The sequence below is a fragment of the Salvelinus fontinalis genome, chromosome 38 (assembly GCF_029448725.1).
Source record: "Salvelinus fontinalis isolate EN_2023a chromosome 38, ASM2944872v1, whole genome shotgun sequence".
NCBI classification, from domain to species: Eukaryota; Metazoa; Chordata; class Actinopteri; order Salmoniformes; family Salmonidae; genus Salvelinus; species Salvelinus fontinalis.
Window position 1 is genome coordinate 13348168 of NC_074702.1, and position 20755 is coordinate 13368922.

A 20755-nucleotide genomic window follows, 5' to 3' on the forward strand; every position below is an offset into this window, starting at 1 on the left:
TCTAACCACCAGGCTCCATGCCGGCTGGAAAGAGCGGGTATTCCTAATGTTTTGAGAAGGCAACTACATTTTAAAAATGCATTTACTGTTATTCAAAGGCCACAGAGTTTAGTGTCTTGTGAAAAATACTGTTCCAAAAAAATGCTTTTATGGGTTTGAGAAACACTGTACAAGTCTTTTTGCAGTGTCTCATGCAATCCAGCAGATGGCGATGTATAAGTATCTTTGAACCACTCAGAACATGGGCCTTACTCAAAAAGAGAAAAGTATTTGCAGTATTTACATTTGAGGAGCCTATCAGAGACTTATTTTATTTTTGAGATCCAGCATCTATTAGTATAATGTAATGTAACATTGGACACAGTCATAAAAGGTAACTCTTTTAATTTGAAAAACAAACATAGACACCATCTATTCATTTGGCAAGAAACATCTCAATTTAGATGTGACTCATTAAAAGCCAATTGAGGAGAAAACCCTCTTCAGGGACTGTAATTGTTTGAGTGGTATCTAGCAAACTAAAATAACATGAATTTTGTTTTGGTGGCAAACGCTCTCAAACAAGACTATATCATCCGCTTATTGAAATAATTTTAACATTCTGTACTATTAAAAAACATTGCATTTATCATACAACAGATTCTACTGCATAGACCAGTGCACTTTTCTACATTCAACTGAAAAGTTAATATAGGAATAATCAAGATTAAGGTGTGTGAATAGTTATTGACATTATAGTTTAAGGCTATTGGTACCTATTTTACAGTAATGTATATGCATGTAAAATTATTAGGGGACAGTATGGCAATTCAAAACGCACACAAACAGTCAAATCTAACGCATAATTTCCACAAGCAGTTGGAGCCACTAAAGGTGAAAAACATTGCAATGAAATAATGAGTGAGTCGACACACAGCATCTTTTGGTTATTTGTTTAAATACAAAGAACATGGGGGAAAAATCGTGTCCTGCTTTGTCAGTCTGTGTGTGCTTGTTGGTGGCGAGTTACAGTGTGAGCATTGGGCGGAGCAGAAACAGGAGTAATGGGCGGAAGGGAGAACAGCAACACAGGTAAAAGCAACACACCTCTGATCTCCAATGGCACAGTACCACCTCCCTCTTGGGAAGACAGCACCACTCTCTAAAAAACAACCTCCATTAGACAAAATACAGGCCAACTCCACCCATCAATTTTTATCTCTTGACGCAGAACCAGGAAGTCGATTTGACCTGCTGCCAGGTGGGCATTTGGTTCCTAGCACTCACTGGCCCGAGCTGTGGACAGAAAGAAAGATAACTTAATATATGGAATAATTAAAATAAATTAATTACCAAGCCAGGTGAGATAACACAGACATACGTCTCTCCGTTGCGCAGCCATAATGATCATGTAATCCATGTCCCCAGATCACAGGCAAAACAGTGACAGCCATGGCTATAGTTCTGGACTGGACAAGAGTTTTTGGACAGATTGAGAGCTTTTCGATGATAAGCACAATTAATATTAGCAGCACAGATGCGCAGTGCAATTCTGTTCAGCAGTGGGAAGGACAGCCTACATCAGCTGGTGAGCTACAGGGGGAGCAAGCGATGAGTGTGGGCAGATAGGCAGACAAGCTCCGCTCCGACTCCGCCTATACAAGTTTTTCAATGAATTGTAATATTTGTGGTTACTTTTTAAGAAAATACCTGCAGTCAACTTGTGCAAAACATTAGGAGATAAAGCAGATTGCGTTCTTCATTTCACGTGTCATATTATTTTACATTATGAAGCTTACCGTAGTCCACCAGAACGGTTGAGCCAGTCACATGTTTGTTTGTAAATAGCACAATGGGAGAAAGCAGGAGCAGGTGAGTCCAGCTGTGTATTTGGTTTAACTTGCTAGTTAGCTAAGTAACTGGCTGAATTAACAAGGAGACGGGGCATCATATAGTTCTAGCTTTCTACTGTGTTTGAGAAGTCAAAGTGCTTAGGATGAGTTATCTATACAGCTGTCACTGCTATTTTGATTTCCTAGCATGTGGTCTCCTCTCTGTTCTCGGCAGCCTTCAGTCTGCTCCTCTGCTCTTTTCTCCGAGCAGAGCAGGCAGACAGGCCGTGGCCCTAACGACTCCACACAGACACAGTGTGTACACATGCTGCTCTAGAGCAAGCGGCAAAACTGAATTCATTTGCACAATTTCTCTCGTTGACATTTGCTTGTCACGATCGTTATATGGTGGAAGAGAGGAGGACCAAAGCGCAGCGTGGTTTGAATACATCTTCTATTTTTAATGAAGACGAAAACGAAGAACACTTTACAAACTACAAAAAACGAACGAACGTGACGCTATAATCCAAAATAGTGCTGACACTAAACACTACACATAGACAATCACCCACGAACTACCTAATGAATATGGCTGCCTAAATATGGTTCCCAATCAGAGACAACGATAGACAGCTGTCTCTAATTGAGAACCAATCTAGGCAACCATAGACATACATACACCTAGACAAGACACTGCCCCATAAACATACAAAACCCCTAGACAACACAAAACACATACATCCCCCATGTCACACCCTGACCTAACTAAAATAATAAAGAAAACAAAGATAACTAAGGCCAGGGCGTGACAGTCCAAACTCACCAAAAAGGACCTTCGGTAGCTACTACCTATATATGTATAACTTTATGAACTGGATTGCATGTCTTTGCAATTATTTTATTTTTGCTTGCACTCATTAGCATATTTAGCATATCAGCCTCCATGGAAATTACTTTCACTTGTCTATTTTTGGTTGTTGTTGCCTTTTAATGGACCCTTGTTTACTAAGCCAGTAATACCGTAAATCCCGGGATGAGAGAAGGACGGTTTGACGATATGAAAATCTGGATACCGCTCAACCCTACAGGCGACTTTCTTGCTTCCCCGTAGCTAGCCAGTCACCACCACTTCTAGTTAGCTACCCTTTGCCTGGTAAGAAACACAAGCTGCTTTACAAAATTAAAAACAATAGCAGAATTGAATTTAATAGTAAAACAAGTCTAGCTATGTTTTTCTATCCCTTGAGTATAGAAAAGTAGTCTGGAGGGCCTCCCGGCTGGCACAGTGGTCTAGGGCACTGCATCGCTGTGCTATCTGTGCCACCAGACACTCTGGGATCGCGCCAAGGCTCTGTCGCAGCCGGCTGCGACGGGGAGGTCCGTGGGGCGACGCACAATTGGCCTAGCGTCGTCCGGGTTAGGGAGGGTTTGGCCGGTAGGGATATCCTTGTCTCATCGCGCACTAGCGACTCCTGTGGTGGGCCGGGCGCAGTGCGCGCTAACCAGGTCGCCAGGTGCACGGTGTTTCCTCCGACACATTGGTGCGGCTGGCTTCCGGGTTGGAGGCGAGCTGTGTTAAAGAAGCAGTGCGGCTTGGTTGGGTTGTGTTTCGGAGGACGCATGGCTTTCGACCTTCGTCTCTCCCGAGCCCGTACGGGAGTTGTAGCGATGAGACAAGATAGTAACTACTAACAATTGGATACCACGAAATTGGGGAGAAAAGGGGATAATTATTATTATTTTTTATTTATTTTTTTAAAGAAAAAAGAAAGAAAAGTCTGTCTTTGAATTTGTAGTCTTGCTCAACCCTCCCACTTTCCCCACTGCATTTCATAGCCAGGTTCTGTAACCAACGAAGCCAAATCTCCCTCTTTTCCTCAGAGAAACGGCTTGATTCTAGATATGACCCATAATCCCAGAGCTACGTTTTTCTCTTTCTGTCATGCATTGATGGACAATCTGGTGCGCATTCAGCAGGATGCAACATTTTGGAATGTTCAGATAGAAATATGCTATGTTGAACAAACATGCTTCTGACATGTTGAATAAGGAATAACGTCGGCTGTATTCATGGAAGTTCTATCTGCAACGTCTGAGAACATTTTGCAACTGAACGTGGCACTGGTAACATTACAATTAGCCTATATGCCGACATTTGGTGGCACAGAAAAAAGTAAAGGGATAGAAAACAATTTATTGACTAAATTCCTCTTGCCACTACACTATATTTGATTGGGTAAATTACTTAATTTTGAGTTAATGTGAACCCAGTGACTCACTTGAGCACTTGGACTAGGACTCGAGCACTGGGACTAGGACTTCAGCCATAGGGACTTGTGACTCGACGATTGGTGACTTAGACTTGGACTCGGAAGTGAGCACAGGGGACTCGATTTGGACTCAAGGTTTAGTGTCTCGACTACATCATCAGACAAAACAGTCATTAGCTCCTGTTCAAAGTCATTAGCCCCAGTTCTACTTTTGGACACCAATGTAGCTGCTGCATCTGTGAAACACTGATAACAATGGCAATGACGTGACTGAGTGATGAAAGTGCAACCAATACTATTTTGTCAATACCATGCAGCACCATCTGGTGAATGTGCTACTCTCTCTCTCTCTCGCTACCTCTCTCTCTCTCTCGCTGAGCTTGTATGTGTCTGTTTGTTTTGTATGTAATGTGTAATATGTATGTAGACTGAATTAGGAATTTACATGACCAAATAATTCTTATATATTCTTATATGCAGTACCAGTCAAAAGTTTGGACACACCTACTCATTCAAGGGGTTTCCTTTATTTTTACTATTTTCTACATTGTAGATTAATAATGAAGACATCAAAACGATGAAATAACACATATGGAATCATGTAGTAACCAAAAAAGTGTTAAACAAATCTAAATATATTTTATATTTGAGATTCTTCAAAGTAGCCACACTTTGCCTTGGTGACAGCTTTGCACACTCTTGGCATTCTCTCACCCAGCTTCCAAAATGTTGACTGGTACTGTATGTTTGTCATTTTTTTGCTGTTGGGAAGAGAATAGATGCAGAAAGATAGGACAAGCCTATGTATGTTTGTGCATATGGAAGTCAGTGGTTTATGTTTAACATAGGTTAATGAGGCAATATAAATGTGATGTGATGAAAAGGCATTTAGACTAAAATTGGCCACTGTTTTCGTAATTTTGACAATAACTAGACTAAATCCTTATTCAAATGACAAAATTGCGACTTAGTTATATTTGAGCTAAAATGACTAAGACTAGACTAAATCTAAAAAAGAGCGCCAAAATTGGAGGGAGTTAGTGAGTCATGGTGGAAAGAATCTGTCAGCCAGTGTTTGGGTCTCTGTGCCACCTGTGTGATAGCAGGACTGGCATAGAACACAGCCAATGCCTGCTGACAGTGTTATCTATGCCAAGGCCTGGCAGTAGGCAACTAACACTGAAACAGATGGAGAGCGTAATAACAAGATAACGCCCAAACCATCCGTTGCTCCAACATAGCCGCAGATTTATAATCCTTTTTTCTGAAGAGGATATTTTGTAATGATCACTCAAACATGCCAGTCAGTTATATATGTTAATTATATTTCTAGCAAAGACTATGCATCCAGGTGGCTAGGAATCATCCAGTGTACAGTGTGGACCAATCAGAGAGGAGATTGAGAGGTCAGGGAAACAGACCTTGGTCGTTGAGTGGCTGGGCGGCGTTGCTTCCTGACCTCCTCCTGCAGAGAGAAAACCAGCGTGTCAACTCACACTACATTCCATTATACATTACGACACCTAGCTACATAACCCACACACATACACCTACCTGAACGTACAGTTTCACACAAAGTGTGTGCCCTGATCTGGACTGAACTGAGCATGCACTGATCTGATAGATCATTTACCTTTTGTCCTGGTTGAACTTGCATCTGCAGTGTCCGCCTGTTACAAGAAGAAATGGCCACAAGTCAATCTGTGTCCTACGTTAATGTGAGCATGTGTAAATACATGCTATGACTGTGTCATCATGTGTGAGTATGTGTATGTGTTTATGTGATGGAGTCTTACTGAAGAGGATGGTGATGCCGATCAGACACAGAACTGCTGCCAGGATCAACCCCCCAACACGTAGCCTGTGATAATCTGAACAGAGAGAGCGACAGAGAGCGAGAGAGAGCGAGAGAGAGAGAGCAGGAGAGAGAGCAGGAGAGAGTGCAGGTGAGAGAGTGCAGGAGTGAGAGAGCAGGATAGAGAAGAATGGAAGAGAGAGAGTGAAAGGAAAAAAGCATTAATCATACACAGTAAGCCAGGAATGTTGAGTTGTTGAGTGTTCTAAAAGATGTATCTTTCTGCTCACCAAAGGTAAATGGATCCTCCTCCTCCACTGTAGGGACAAAAATATGACAAATGTCAGTTTATACAGCATCTGGACACCTTCAAAAATAATACAAAGAACTGGAACGCACCCAACCTCAAATGGGCAAATAGCGAATGGCCTACTTTAATTTGTGAATCAATGATTTATCTGGAGACCATATTATTGCATGTCAAAAGATTTAGAGAAATAAAACTATGGAACGCTATTATGATAAACAATTGTCAGTTACATACTTTCTTTCTGCTCCTCTGCGAACACAAGGGACGCAACTGCTAACAGAAGAGACACAATGGTAAGCACACAGCATTATGCATTGACAACATGGCATCCCAACAATGTCCCAAACAAGTCAGCTTTCCGTCCCTGTGACAAGTGCACTTGTAACTTTAGTGGTCTCGCAACTGCTTTCACCTTGAATAGCACTGGAGAAGGTCAATGAATCTATCCTTCCTCTATTTAGTTCTAGATTGGTGTACTATTCATATCCATAACCATATGTATTTCATAAAATTACAAAAACATAATTCTCTGTCTCACTCAAAACATACAGTAGTATGTACTGTGCTGAATACTGAGCCAGAGTTGTGAGTGAAGACTGGGCAAAACAAGAGGAACAGAGATGGTAGCTTTGGGGAAACCTAAGCAGGAAGTGGTATTAATAGCTGTGTATGATTGGTCTTTAAGACCTGCCACTCACATGTCAATAAAAGCAAAGCAGAGATATTTGCCATCTTCAAACTCTCTTTCACCTGGGGAAGACAGAACATAAACAATTGAGTGAAACAAAGTAATGGCATAATAATATGATCATATTATAATATTAGACTGACTTTATATGATAAAGTATCTGAGCATTATGACTGCAGTGCACCCTAGCAAATTGGCACTCATCCTCCCTGCCCTTTTCACACCCACATAAGCAAGAGCTCTGCTATTCAAAATGAAAAAATGTTTACCCGCTTGATTGTCTGATCAAGGCTCCACTTGTAGAATTAAATTACCCTTGTCCCACTACCTATTTGATTTGATTAGACCTTTTCAAACCCGGGAAGCTAATGGCAGCTCATATAGTGCCCAAAACTGGCTCACACCAGTTCCAATGTCAACAGAGACCTGACACAAAGTTTAGCTTTCCCTGGAGTCCCATTTCTGATTTAGATTTGTACAAGATGGCTTCTGAGCAGCATAACCCATGTGATATTGAATGTTGTCCAGAGTGCTTTGCTTCATCTCATGCCAAACCTTCAAACCCAATTATGTTTCAGCTTTTCCTTGTTCAATATATATTTTTGGATATAATGTCTTTATAATCATATAACTGTCAAATGCCATAAAGGAGTAGAAAATCCACATGGGAAAAAATGCTTGATCATTGAGCATGGCTCCAGCGACAAAACATAAAGTAACTAGACCCCAGTGATTTTCCATCACACCTTATGAATAAAAGACAAAGAGAGGAAATCACCTCACCCATCAGCAACCACACACTAACAACAACCCACCCCCAGGTTTCTAAAGTATCCATGAGAAAAAGAGAGACAATGGGAACCACATAACAAACATGCTGGGACTGGAGCAGAGTTCCAGGGGTTTGGCCTTCTTCGATCATACTCTGCCTAACATGATGGTTCTGGAAGGGCTGGATACTGATTGGACAGGAATGGAGTCTTGAGGAGATTTGGTAGCTAAATCCCTTATGTCACAACTGTCTTACGCTCCCCTTTTGTTTCTGCTCATGATAAGGCTACATTTATTTTCCGTCATGTGGTGTACGCCACCAGCCAGATACTGGACAAGCACCAGATACAATCTTCAAGTATTCAGACTCCCTTCATTCTTCTCACCATATCCTATCCAGGTTCCAGGGTTTAAGAGGGTGGTACACTACACTACTAGACCATGTGTGTTGTGGTTTTTCACTATGAGCTAAAAGGGGTTTAAGAGTATAATAGGCCTACACTTTGCTATTGCATAGCGAGTAGTCAATGTTACATTATGTGAGTAACATAAATTACTATGTTTTTGGTCACTTGGTATTTTCCTGCCTTGGTAGTATAATGAAAAAAATACTATGGTAGTACTTTTTTCATTGTATTACCATGGTACATTTTTGTAAGGGCAGCTCCTATAACAACGCTACAGCTCCGATAACAATACTACAGCTCCTATAACAACACTACAGCTTTTATAACAACACTACAGCTCCTATAACAACACTACAGCTCCTATAACAACACTACAGCTCCTATAACAACACTACAGCTCCGATAACAATACTACAGCTCCTATAACAACACTACAGCTTTTATAACAACACTACAGCTCCTATAACAACACTACAGCTTTAATTAACAACACTACAACCCCGATAACAACACTACAGATCCTATAACAACACTACAGCTCCTATAACAACACTACAGCTCCTATAACAACACTACAGCTTCTATAACAACACTACAGCTTTTATAACAACACTACAGCTCCCGTAACAACACTGCATATCCTATAACACTACAGCTCCTATAACAACACTACAGCTCCTATAACAACACTACAGCTCCTATAACAACACTACAGCTCCTATAACAACACTACAGCTCCTATAACAACACTACAGCTCATATAACAACACTACAGCTCATATAACAACACTACAGCTCCTATAACAACACTACAGCTTTTATAACAACACTACAGCTCCTATAACAACACTACAGCTCCTATAACAACACTACAGCTCCTATAACAACACTACAGCTCCCGTAACAACACTACAGATCCTATAACAACACTACAGCTCCTATAACAACACTACAGCTCCCGTAACAACACTAGAGATCCTATAACAACACTACAACAACACAACAGCTTATATAACAACACTAGATATCATATAACAACACTACAGATTTTATAACAACACTACAGATCCTATAACAACACTACAGCTCCTATAACAACACTACAGCTTTAATTAACAACACTAGAAATCCCATAACAACATTACAGCTCCCATAACAACATTACAGCTCCTATAACAACACTACAGCTTTAATTAACAACATTAGAGATCCGATAACAACACTACAGCTCCTATAACAACACTACAGCTTTAATTAACAACACTACAGCCCCTATAACAACACCACAGCTCCTATAACAAAACAACAGCTCCTATAACAACACTACGGTGCCTATAACAACACTACAGCTCCTATAACAACACTACAGCTCCTATAACAACACTACAGCTCCTATAACAACACTACAGCTCCTATAACAACACTACAGCTCCTATAACAACACTACAGCTCCTATAACAACACTACAGCTCATATAACAACACTACAGCTCATATAACAACACTACAGCTCCTATAACAACACTACAGCTCCTATAACAACACTACAGCTCCCGTAACAACACTAGAGATCCTATAACAACACTACAACAACACAACAGCTTATATAACAACACTAGATATCATATAACAACACTACAGATTTTATAACAACACTACAGATCCTATAACAACACTACAGCTCCTATAACAACACTACAGCTTTAATTAACAACACTAGAGATCCCATAACAACATTACAGCTCCCATAACAACATTACAGCTCCTATAACAACACTACAGCTTTAATTAACAACACTAGAGATCCGATAACAACACTACAGCTCCTATAACAACACTACAGCTTTAATTAACAACACTACAGCCCCTATAACAACACCACAGCTCCTATAACAAAACAACAGCTCCTATAACAACACTACGGTGCCTATAACAACACTACAGCTCCTATAACAACACTACAGCTCCTATAACAACACTACAGCTCCTATAACAACACTACAGCTCCTATAACAACACTACAGCTCCTACAACAACACTACAGCTCCCATAACAACACTACAGCTTTTACAACAACACACAGCTAAAACAGAGAGCCTCCCTCCATCTTATAGCAAGCAGTGTATGGCGACTCATACTATTTGGCATTTGGCAGCGACCAGGGGAAAAAATCCCTCCCTGGTTTCTTTCCGAGCGCACCCTCCCTCTACCCAGCAACGTTGGTGAGGGAGAGGGAATGCAACAAGCGGGAAGCCCTCCAAAAATCGGCCGTGGATGGTTTACGATCCAATTCAGGGAGAGAGAGGTAGACTCTCCCGGGGTTCTTTCTTTCCCCATATTCAAGTTGGGAATCATATTACAGAGTACATTTTAGCAAAAGGTGGAGGTGTGGCCGATCTTGTGAGATTCATGTAGCAATGTTTAGGGTTGTTGGTTGTCTGTTCAAGACAATGCTAGGCAGTGCTGCGGATCGTGCTTAGCCATCGCCTCAGTTCCCCACCAGGCAGATTCACCCTGGAGACCAGGCCTGGTCATAATGAGATTAGTGTTCTAACATAGGTCACGCTGGCCTTCCTGCCACTGAATGCCTGAAGCAAAGGAAGAATCAGCCGTTTGTGTGGTAACAGTACGACTCGGTTCACCCCTCTCTCTTCGCCTTGCACTGCCCTCCTCCGCGCCTACTCATTCATTTATTCATTCACTCAATACTTTTTTCATAATTTCCACCTTTATGATCAGATCCTACATTTTATCCCACTTCACTCACTAACCTGCTCATTCACAATAGGGTCTTGTCTAAACTTACGATGAGTACACACCCACACCAGTCCCACCCGCATTCACATCTGTGCTTACTCCCTTATTCACATCCACTCCCTTTCTCTTTTCCTAACTCCCTGTCATTCCATCTGGCCATCTCAGTCAGTCACGACTCACCCATTCCTCTACAGCGGGTCCAGATCCCTCCATCTGCAGTATCATTAAGAATCCCAGGAGATATATTCTAGAATGCTGGCCAGTCTGTCACATTGGTACAGTGCAGAACCCTGAATTCCCAGTTATTTCGGAGGAAGCCCAGAAGCCTAAAATATGGGATCTGAGGGCTTCAAAGAGCCTGTGGACATTTTTCTTCAAAGGGATAAAAGGAGTTAATGATGCAGCTACTCATAGGCTCCTGGCCCTGCCTGAAAAACCATTCATTTATGAGGTAAACACATTACCATGTTGTAGTTCTCACTGTAATGGTAGATCACTGGAAGACTTCATTCTCCCTTCTGTAATGTGTGATTTTATAACAAATGATTCAGAAGGTCATCCTAGGACTAGCTACATTTATTAGTAGTAAGAATAATCACATAAGGGGGAAATTACTTGTGTGAAGTTACTTGTAAAGGTACTTGTGAAATTGATCAAATCTAGAATTGTTTGGTTTTCTTTGTGATTGTGAAGTCTCTTCTATTACTCTTTTCTCCCTTTATTCACTCTGCCTACCAACATGAGGAGGATTGGAGATCAAGTTTCTACGGCCCCCACTACAGAGGCAGAGAGACGTAATGCCAGCTGGGTAAAGGTTTGAGTAACAGCAGTGTCCAATGCCATATGACTAATCTAAGAGTTCCATGAGGCCTCGGAACAGGTAAGTTTGTCTTTCCATATCACACAATACGGGCTCCCAAGTGGTGCAGCGGTCTAAGGTCACTGCATCTCAGTGCTAGAGGTGTCATTACAGACCCTGGTTCGATTCCAGGTTGTATCACAACCGGCCGTGATTGGGAGTCCCATAGGGCGGCGCACAATTGGCCCAGCGTCGTCCGGGTTAGGGTTTGGCCGGGGTAGGCTGTCATTCTAAATAAGAATTTGTTGTTAACTAACTTGCCTAGTAAAAAAATGAAAAAAGACCACTGAAAGATTGTCAGGCTGAGGAACAAAGCTTCAATGTCAGATGTGTGTTGATGAAACTCCCAACTATGACCTAGTCACTGCTCCACACTCACAGGGGTTCTGTGTAAACAGAATGTTTACAGTGAATATGTGTTTGTCCTGTGTGTGTGTGTGTGTGTGTGTGTGTGTGTGTGTGTGTGTGTGTGTGTGTGTGTGTGTGTGTGTGTGTGTGTGTGTGTGTGTGTGTGTGTGTGTGTGTGTGTGTGTGTGTGTGTGTGTGTGTGTGTGTGTGTGTGTGTGTGTGTGTGTGTGTGTGTGTGTGTGTGTGAGTGAGTGTGTACAACTCCCACTATGACCCAGTCACCTCTCCATACTCATACAGGTTCACTCTTCGCTCCCCCATAGAGAGGATCTGGCCTGGCTCATAAAGGATGCGGTGCAGGAATCTAGCGTGCAGGAATTTAGCGTGCAGCTAATTTAGGAACAAAACATGCCACTGAGACTAGGCAGCACCCTTTGAGGTATAATAGGAACACACACACACTGGGAAACCATTCTAATGTGGTAAGGGACTGTGATAGAGTACTACAGTATTGCATGTATGTATTCATATTACATCTGGAATAAAGAACATCTGATATTTAACCTATTTATTTCATGCTGTCAGAATTGTTGATTAAAAACGTTCTGGGTACATACTTCCACGCTGTCTCACAACCAAAACCGAACCAGACAGAGACGAATACCAGACGTTTTTGTGAACGTTTTAAGTTAGCTGGGTAAACTGTAGTCGATATTTGCTCATACAGAGTGTTGTATTTCTGTCAGTCAGCCATAGATGGCTATTGAAGCTAGAGGTCGACCGATTCATCGGAATGGCCAATTAATTAGGGCCGATTTCAAGTTTTCATAACAATCGGTAACCAGCATTTTTGGACACCGATCCTGGCCGATTACATTGCACTCCATGAGGAGACTACGTGGCAGGCTGACCACCTGTTACGCGAGTGCAGCAAGGAGCCAAGGTAAGGTGCTAGCTAGCATTAAACATATCTTATAAAAAACAATCAATCTTAACATAATCACTAGTTAACTACACATGGTTGATAATATTACTAGTTTATCTAGCTTGTCCTGCGTTGCATATAATCGATGCGGTGCCTGTTAATTTATCATTGAATCACAGCCTACTTCGCCAAACGGGTGATTTAACAAGCGCATTCGCAGAACAAGCACTGCCGTTGCACCAATGTGTACTTAACCATAAACATCAATGCCTTTCTTAAAATCAATACACAAGTATATATTTTTAAACATGGATATTTAGTTAATATTGCCTGCTAACATGAATTTCTTTTAACTAGGGAAATTGTGTCACTTCTCTTGCGTTCTGTGCTACAGAGTCAGGGTATATGCAGTAGTTTGGGCCGCCTGGCTCGTTGCGAACTGTGTGAAGACCATTTCTTCCTAACAAAGACAGCCAACTTCGCCAAATGTGGGATTATTATCAAAAGCACATTTGCAAAAAAAGCACAATCGTTGCAACAATGTGTACTTAACCATAAACCTCAATGCCTTTCTTAAAATCAATACACAAGTATATTTTTTTAAACCTGCATATTTAGTTAAAATAAATTCATGTCAGCAGGCACTATTAAACTAGGGAAATTGTGTCGCTTCTCTTGCATTCTTTGCACGCAGAGTCAGGGTATATGCAACAGTTTGGGCCGCCTGGCTCTTGCGAACTAATTTGCCAGAATTTGATGTAATTATGACATAACATTGAAGGTTGTGCAATGTAACTGCAATAGACTTATGGATGCCACCCGTTAGATAAAATACGGAACGGTTCCGTATTTCACTGAAAGAATAAACGTTTGGTTTTCGAAATTATAGTTTCCGGATTTGACCATATTAATGACCTAAGGCTCGTATTTCTGTGTGTTATTATATTATAATTAAGTCTATGATTTGAGGCAGCAGCAGGCTCGTAAGCATTCATTCAAACAGCACTTTACAGCGTTTGCCAGCAGCTCTTCGCAATGCTTCAAGCATTGTGCTGTTTATGACTTCAAGCCTATCAACTCCCGAGATTAGGCTGGCAATACTAAAGTACCTATTAGAACATCCAATAGTCAAAGGTATATGAAATACAAATGGTATAGAGAAAAACAGTCCTATAATAACTACAACCTAAAACTTCTTACCTGGGAATATTGAAGACTCATGTTAAAAGGAACCACCAGCTTTTATATGTTCTCATGTTCTGAGCAAGGAACTTAAACGTTAGCTTTCTTACATGGCATATATTGCACTTTTACTTTCTTCTCCAACACTTGAACATGTTTCATTATTTATTTGAGACTAAATAGATTTTTATTGATTTATTATATTAAGTTAAAATAAAAGTGTTCATTGTTCATTATGTATTGTTGTAATTGTCATTAGTACAAATAATCGGTATCGGCGTTGAGAAATCATAATCGGCCGATCTCTAATTGAAGCCACTTCCTTGTTGCTAGTGTTTGATGAAGGAGTAGCTGCTGGAGCAAAGCAGGGCAATGTGTTCCTCTGGCTGCTCAATGGAGAGGGGGGACGTGGCATACTATAACCATGACTCATCCCTCCTACCCACAGCCACAAAGTTAGCAATAGCAGGAACAGCAGCTCCACTGTTTAAAGAAGTCATACGGCCTTCTCTTCAAGGGAAAGACTTTGGTTTTGCTTTGCTGTGCTTCTGAGGCAGGGAGGCCTTGAAATAAGCTTTTCATATATCTGAAGTAAAGAGTGATGTTGTTGCTATGGTGAATGTGTGATGAACCCTAATTATCTGAATCTAAGTCAAATGAGCCTTAAACTGAGGAAATATAGAACCATGGCTTGCCTATCTTCTCTTGTGATTTGTAATGTCTCACAGAATAAATAAGTCAAGAGTCAAACTCTGTAATCACACTGAATCTCTCATTTTTAATGAGGCAGTCTCTCCGAGGTCCTCACTTTTGAACGTTGCTCGTCCGTGTCTAGACAAACATGGTATATAATTAGAGCCGGCAGTAGGCGACCCACTGAAGGCAGTAGAATACATTTAGCTTTTGAGTGTGAGATAACATTTATATGTCAGTTATAAGTCTGTCTGTCAGTATCAATCACCTTAGCAACAGCACTGTGCTGGAGTAACCACAGTGAATAAAGATCAGTCCAGGATAGCTGCTCTATCAGGCTTCTTATCAGCGGAGCTGTTAGCACTGTAGCAGAATCCCAGATCCCTGTTATCACAGATCCATAAGCATAGCCTACAGGAGACTTGGGACATGCAGTTTTTGTATCAGACTTTAAATAGAACAGCAATTTCATAATAACATGTCTGTCTACTAATCAATCATTCATACCATTTCAAAATGTCTATTAGCCTACCCATGTCACACTAGTGAGCAGAACATAACTGAGCCATGCTGTACTGTGTTGGCCTGGTTACGCATCACCATAGTTGCAGGAGCCATGCTGAAAAGGACAATGTGAAAATAAAATATCCAAGCCTGCATGGTAGCCTACGGTTTGGGTTGGCAGAATAGTGTGTGAAGGGTACCACCAAGCTGTTGAATAGAAATGGTCATTCAAATATAATTCCCCACACACCACAGCATGTGCACTGATGCATTTTCCATTACAGAAGGACAGCACACCAACTAGCCTACCAGTCCCAAACGTATTATCTTGCAACATTAATTTAATAACATACTTAATATTCTGATCCAGTAAAAAAAAATCGATAGGCTAATGGGAGAGAATATGTAAAGTTATTATCCCATCATTACGCCTGACCACCCCTCCACCTATCAAAGCACAGCTGGACCACAACTGGATGATGAGCACAACAGACATTAACAATCTGGCTCTAGAAAAATGTATTGAATACAATAAAGGTTGGACCACATGTTCCGTTGTTTTCCATGAGCGTAATGCCAGATAAAATACTGAATATCCGCGGATTTAATTGGGTCCTCCCTCTTTTATAAAACTGCCTGGACACCAGCGCTAAACAGAATAGAAACGAGAAGAAAAGTTTCCGATGGCCGAAAAGTTGCTTTAGGCCTATTGGTTACGGACTTTTTGTTTGGATATTACAAACAACATCCAGAACGCTGTTATAGAATAGCGTGAGTAACGAACTGAATTAATAAAAACAGGTTTTTACAAATACGTCTGCGTGACGAAGAAACCGTATTTATAATACTTGCACATGGCTCTGGCTCATATGCGCTCGTTCTGTCTGTCTCGCATAGGCCTATACTCTAGGCTACAAACTGAAACTATATTACATGCAGGTTTGATCTTTGTTCTATAAACACAATTAATAGCCTAATACAGATTGTACCCTTTGCAGTATTTTAGTTAGACTACTCAACGTTCCCCCAAATCTGAGCAACTCTTGTCATGAAATAAAAAGATATGCCTATAAAGAAAAGGATATGCCTATAAAGAAAAGGATATGCCTATAAAGGAAACAAAGTTATTTTAAGGTCTTACGAGAGATAGGCTACTACTACTGGAAAATATAGAGTGATACGTTTGTCTTGGTCAAAGATGCGCAAAGGAAACATTTTAGAAATTACTTAGACAAGATTCGCCTATTGTTGTCTTTAAGGATGATGTAATGAATAGAATAAATAACGGTTAACATACTCATACTTTTGATGAAACTACAGCTGAGCATTCACTCGAACTCTAATTGTTAGAAAACTAAAACTTACCTCCGACACGAGTTAAACCCAAATGGAGATGTGTGTAGGGGGGAAAAAACAGGAAATGTCGGGCATGGAGCGACACACAATAGACGAACGTACTCTTGAGTCAGACAGACGCCAACACCCTTTTTCACTGAGGCTCAACAGGTTTGCTCAGCTTGAAAATAGGCTGAGTTTAAATTGAAGTTGCATGCGTTGGAGAGGAGGAGGATTTTATTATTTGTTTGTCATTGGTTGCTTTCAATGACCTGTTGTTGCTATAACAAATCATTAGCCTATGTAAAAACGGTGATATGGCAGATACCAAATCGAACATTATCACATCAATATATTCAAAATAGTTGTGTTGAGTACCTGCTTTGGTTACATATTCTATCGTGAGAGCATGCACAGTGCACATCTCTGAACACAAACAGTTTTACATGTTGTTTACTTCTAACAATAGTGTTCAATTGTATTTATTTGGCGTTTCATTAATAAGAATTTACACAAACAATTGAAGGCTAATCGTTTTAGCTCAATAGAACTTTGTTTGACCATAATGCCTAGATCCTATAGCTAAATTAAATGTATCAGTTGTTCGATCATACATCTCACTACCACCATAAAACACCTTAAAATAAACCCATATATTTTTGCCAATAAAGAAACAAAACAGTAAATAGATTGTGGTCCACCCACCCTTCATCCACTCTCACATCCATTCAGGTGTCATCACATTGTCATGGCCAGAGTCCTGCCCCATCCCCACCCCCGAATCTTCATCATTAGAACAACAGCAACCAGCTAGTCAGATTCCATCCTTTAGAGATGCTTAGAGTTCACTTGTGTCATCTTCACATTTTCTTTAGTTGTTGGAGAAAGAAAATAAAAAATAGAGATTGGAACAAGATACATTTTTTTACACACACAGTACAACAGTACAATGTAACAATCATATGAAAGGACATTTCTTATACAGTATAAATTAGTTGTGAAGTGTCTATGTAGGCCTAGTAAAGGATTTATAAACATATGGATAGAACATAGGCTCTTACTTGTTCTTTCTAGTGCATTTGGGATCTGAAGAGAGAATAATGAGATATTACTACAAACACTGACAAAGTCTGGGTCTATCCTCTTGAGTTACATTCATAATGTAAGAACTTATTAGTAATTGGACTATGTGTACTTACTAAGTAGGACAAACAATCCACCTGCTACAAGCAAGCCTGCAATGATCAGGCCTCCAATTCGTAGTCTCTCATAGTCTGGGAAATTCAACGTTCAACAGCTCAGGGTCACACAGGTACAATGATTCATCCAATGACAGAAGCATATTTCTGATGTCATTTCATATCCAATAAGATTATGATCACTTACATACCACTATGTTCATTTTGTTTGGTGGTGGTGATTTATCAGTTCCATTTGAACGAGTGTAGAGGAATGAGCTACTTACTGTAAACAAATGGATCTGCAGAGAGGGGGGGGGGGGGGGAACAGGTAATGAACCTCAAGCAAATAAAACACATGTTGCTCTGACTGTCTGCACAGTGTGTGACTGGTTTAAGTGACAGTGATCAAATCTGCTGACAATAGTTAGTTCTCATTCACAGTCACATAAAAACAAAACCTCATGAAAAACAGAGTGTAACAAAGAGCAAGTTGTGACCAACACGTCAGACAACAAGAGACAACACTAAAGCAGATTTTTCTTACTTGCTTCAATTTCCTCGAAGAATGCACAGAGAACTAGGAGAGAAAAAGAAGAAACATGTTTAAAACATTTGGCATTTGGTAGATGGATCTAAGTTGATATGTATTTTTGATCATGTTAAGGGTCAAGGTCAACCGTCATTTCTTGGAAGGACACAAAAGGTCAATGTCAAGTGCATTAAAACAATCCTTCTAAGGCTAAGCAGAACTTGTCTGTTGTTTCACTGATTTGTAGTGCCCACTGTAGCTTTCTGTACTAATGTCCATAAAATCTTTAATAATATTTATTTTATTTTGAAGAATTCATCTGTTGCATTACCCCATACAGTTTTATCATGAACATATCTGATTTACCTGCCAGCATAACCAGAACTGAGAATTGGCCCATCTTGCACACAACCTGACTGGGAGCAAAAGGAGAAAAGGCATCTGTTATAACAGCATAACATCTCACAAGTCTAGGTCCAAGAGGCTTCCCCAGGCCATAAGACTCCTGAACATCTAATCAAATGGCTACCCAAACTATTTGCATTGCCCCCCCCCCCCCCCCCCCCCCCCCCCCTTTTACACTGCTGCTCCTCTCTCTTATCATCTATGCGTAGTCACTTTAATAAAACAGTTTCTTAAAACGGCATTGTTGGTTAGGGACTTGTAAGTAAGCATTTCACTGTAAGGTGAAAATACAGATTTGGTTAAAATAAAGTGAACCTGTTCATTAGGTAAAAGACAAATACAAATACCTGTTGTATTCGGCTCATTTGACAAATAAGATTTGATTTGACATACCAGTAACCATTGTGGTCATTCCTAGAATGTAACACCATCTTGAATTAACCCTTGTTATTCCTAGCTGAAGAGGGATTATACTGTATGATTATACTCGTATGATCAATAATGAACTAATGTCATTGAAACCATTGTGTCTGTGTTGCCCTCCTGCACAGTCCCATTCTTGTTCCCAAACACAGTGAGGATGAAGGAGTAAAATGTCCTTGTGGTGTGAGACAGACACCAAGACGCAGCAGGAGGGCATTGTGGGTGTTTGGAGAGAAAACAGCTGAGGGAGGAAATGCGGGGCGGACGCCACAGGCCTCAGGACACCCTTGGCTCGACCTTGGTCACTCACTGGGGTTTACACTGCAATGTTTTGGAAATATAGAAATACGACACCTATCTCCTTCATTCTGGTAAAAACTAGTTTGTTTTACAATGGACAATTCCACCATTTGAAGACCAGGTCAAATCTAGTAATCCAACTTTTCCTACCAGAGTTTTTAGAATGAGTTTTCTACTTTTCTAATGCCCCAACTCCAACTGACGATGTTGGGAATGAATCCTACATTTAAATACTATTATGTGTATAGTTCACATCAGATACAATATGGGTGACATTGTGAACTACAAATAGTTATTTACCCATTTTTTTGAGCATTCATATACTGAAACATAACACATACATTTGAATTTATAGAGGGAAACAGAATATTTCCGACCTTATTGTAATATTATATTCCAATATGCCCAGAATGCCATTTTCCCTGTTGCAGACTAATAGTAGTGAAGGTCACCATGCTGATCAGCATGTCTTCACTCAAGGTCAAGGATACCTATCCATATATTTACTACCTGACAACTGCCTTTCGTAGGGAACACACCAACCTAGCTCAACCTTCTGAGAATATTTAGACTTTACAAAGTGAATTTACACTGACCGTCCAAATATATACAATGATCACCATTACAGCCATACAATCTTCAGAACCTAATGGTGCTATAGCAACACCTCACCCTATGGATGTGTAAGTGATCGTAACAACACAGATGGTTGTAAAACAGGGCCTGGGAAAGCCAGTGAATCCCCTTCTTACCTGAGAATGAGATCTGTCTTGGCAAGGGGTTCAGGGATGTCTGCTGGATAGCTCAGGTCGTCCTGCTGACTTCACACACCTAGTCTTTTCTCTTTCCTTTTACCTTGAGGAATAGCCCCTCCTTTTTGTTGTCACCTAAAACACACAATAGGACGATGGAGATCCCATGTGCAGAACGTGTGTGGTGCGTCCAGGTGCACTGTTGTGCCCCAAACACAGGCCTGTGCCCTTCTGTTTAGGGTTAAAAATACTGGGAGGGATGAGGTACTGAGTTGCCATACCAAGACCTACTGAGCTCTCATACTGATCACTATTTAATTGAATCTCTTTCGGTGGATTCGCTTTATGGTCAGTTATATTAGACTTTGTGCATGTCCTACTGATAAGCAGAATGAATGCTAGAGAAGCATACGGTTTGAGCTGGAGAGAAATGGATTTGGGGCGTTTTTTAAATATTTGAATGCCTTACAATAAATCTCCATGATTACGCCACAGTGAGATACATTAATCC

The 20755-nt window shown here is 40.6% G+C and overlaps 1 protein-coding gene across 4 annotated transcripts; it reads right to left on the minus strand.

Moving 5' to 3' along the window:
• Positions 1 to 367: 367 nt before the first annotated feature.
• LOC129837110 (phospholemman-like) lies at positions 368 to 16848 on the minus strand. Of its 4 annotated transcripts, none has more exons than XM_055903027.1 (8): positions 16685 to 16848; positions 6885 to 6936; positions 6421 to 6456; positions 6167 to 6193; positions 5878 to 5952; positions 5715 to 5751; positions 5503 to 5546; positions 368 to 1275 (listed from the first exon to the last, which is right to left on the minus strand). In XM_055903027.1, exons 2-8 carry the CDS (start codon positions 6916 to 6918, stop codon positions 1256 to 1258), a joined length of 273 nt encoding a protein of 90 aa, XP_055759002.1. In that variant the 5' UTR covers positions 6919 to 6936; positions 16685 to 16848; the 3' UTR covers positions 368 to 1255. The 4 variants fall into 4 exon arrangements, with proteins under 4 accessions (XP_055759002.1, XP_055759001.1, XP_055759000.1 ...); XM_055903026.1 differs by having other exon boundaries at positions 6421 to 6459; XM_055903025.1 differs by lacking the exon at positions 16685 to 16848 and adding an exon at positions 10989 to 11048.
• Positions 16849 to 20755: the final 3907 nt, after the last annotated feature.

What these genes read in the sequence shown, in the direction of transcription:
- LOC129837110 (XM_055903024.1), bottom strand. Translation starts at nt 11,033, where the DNA reads ATGATACTGCAGATGGAGGGATCTGGACCCGCTGTAGAGGAATGG. An exon ending in GACCCGCTGTAGAGGAATGG is followed by an intron (nt 6,937 to 10,988) that starts GTGAGTCGTGAC and finishes TGTCTTCCCCAG; the next exon opens with GTGAAAGAGAGTTTGAAGAT. An exon ending in TGCTTTGCTTTTATTGACAT is followed by an intron (nt 6,460 to 6,884) that starts GTGAGTGGCAGG and finishes CTCTTCTGTTAG; the next exon opens with CAGTTGCGTCCCTTGTGTTC.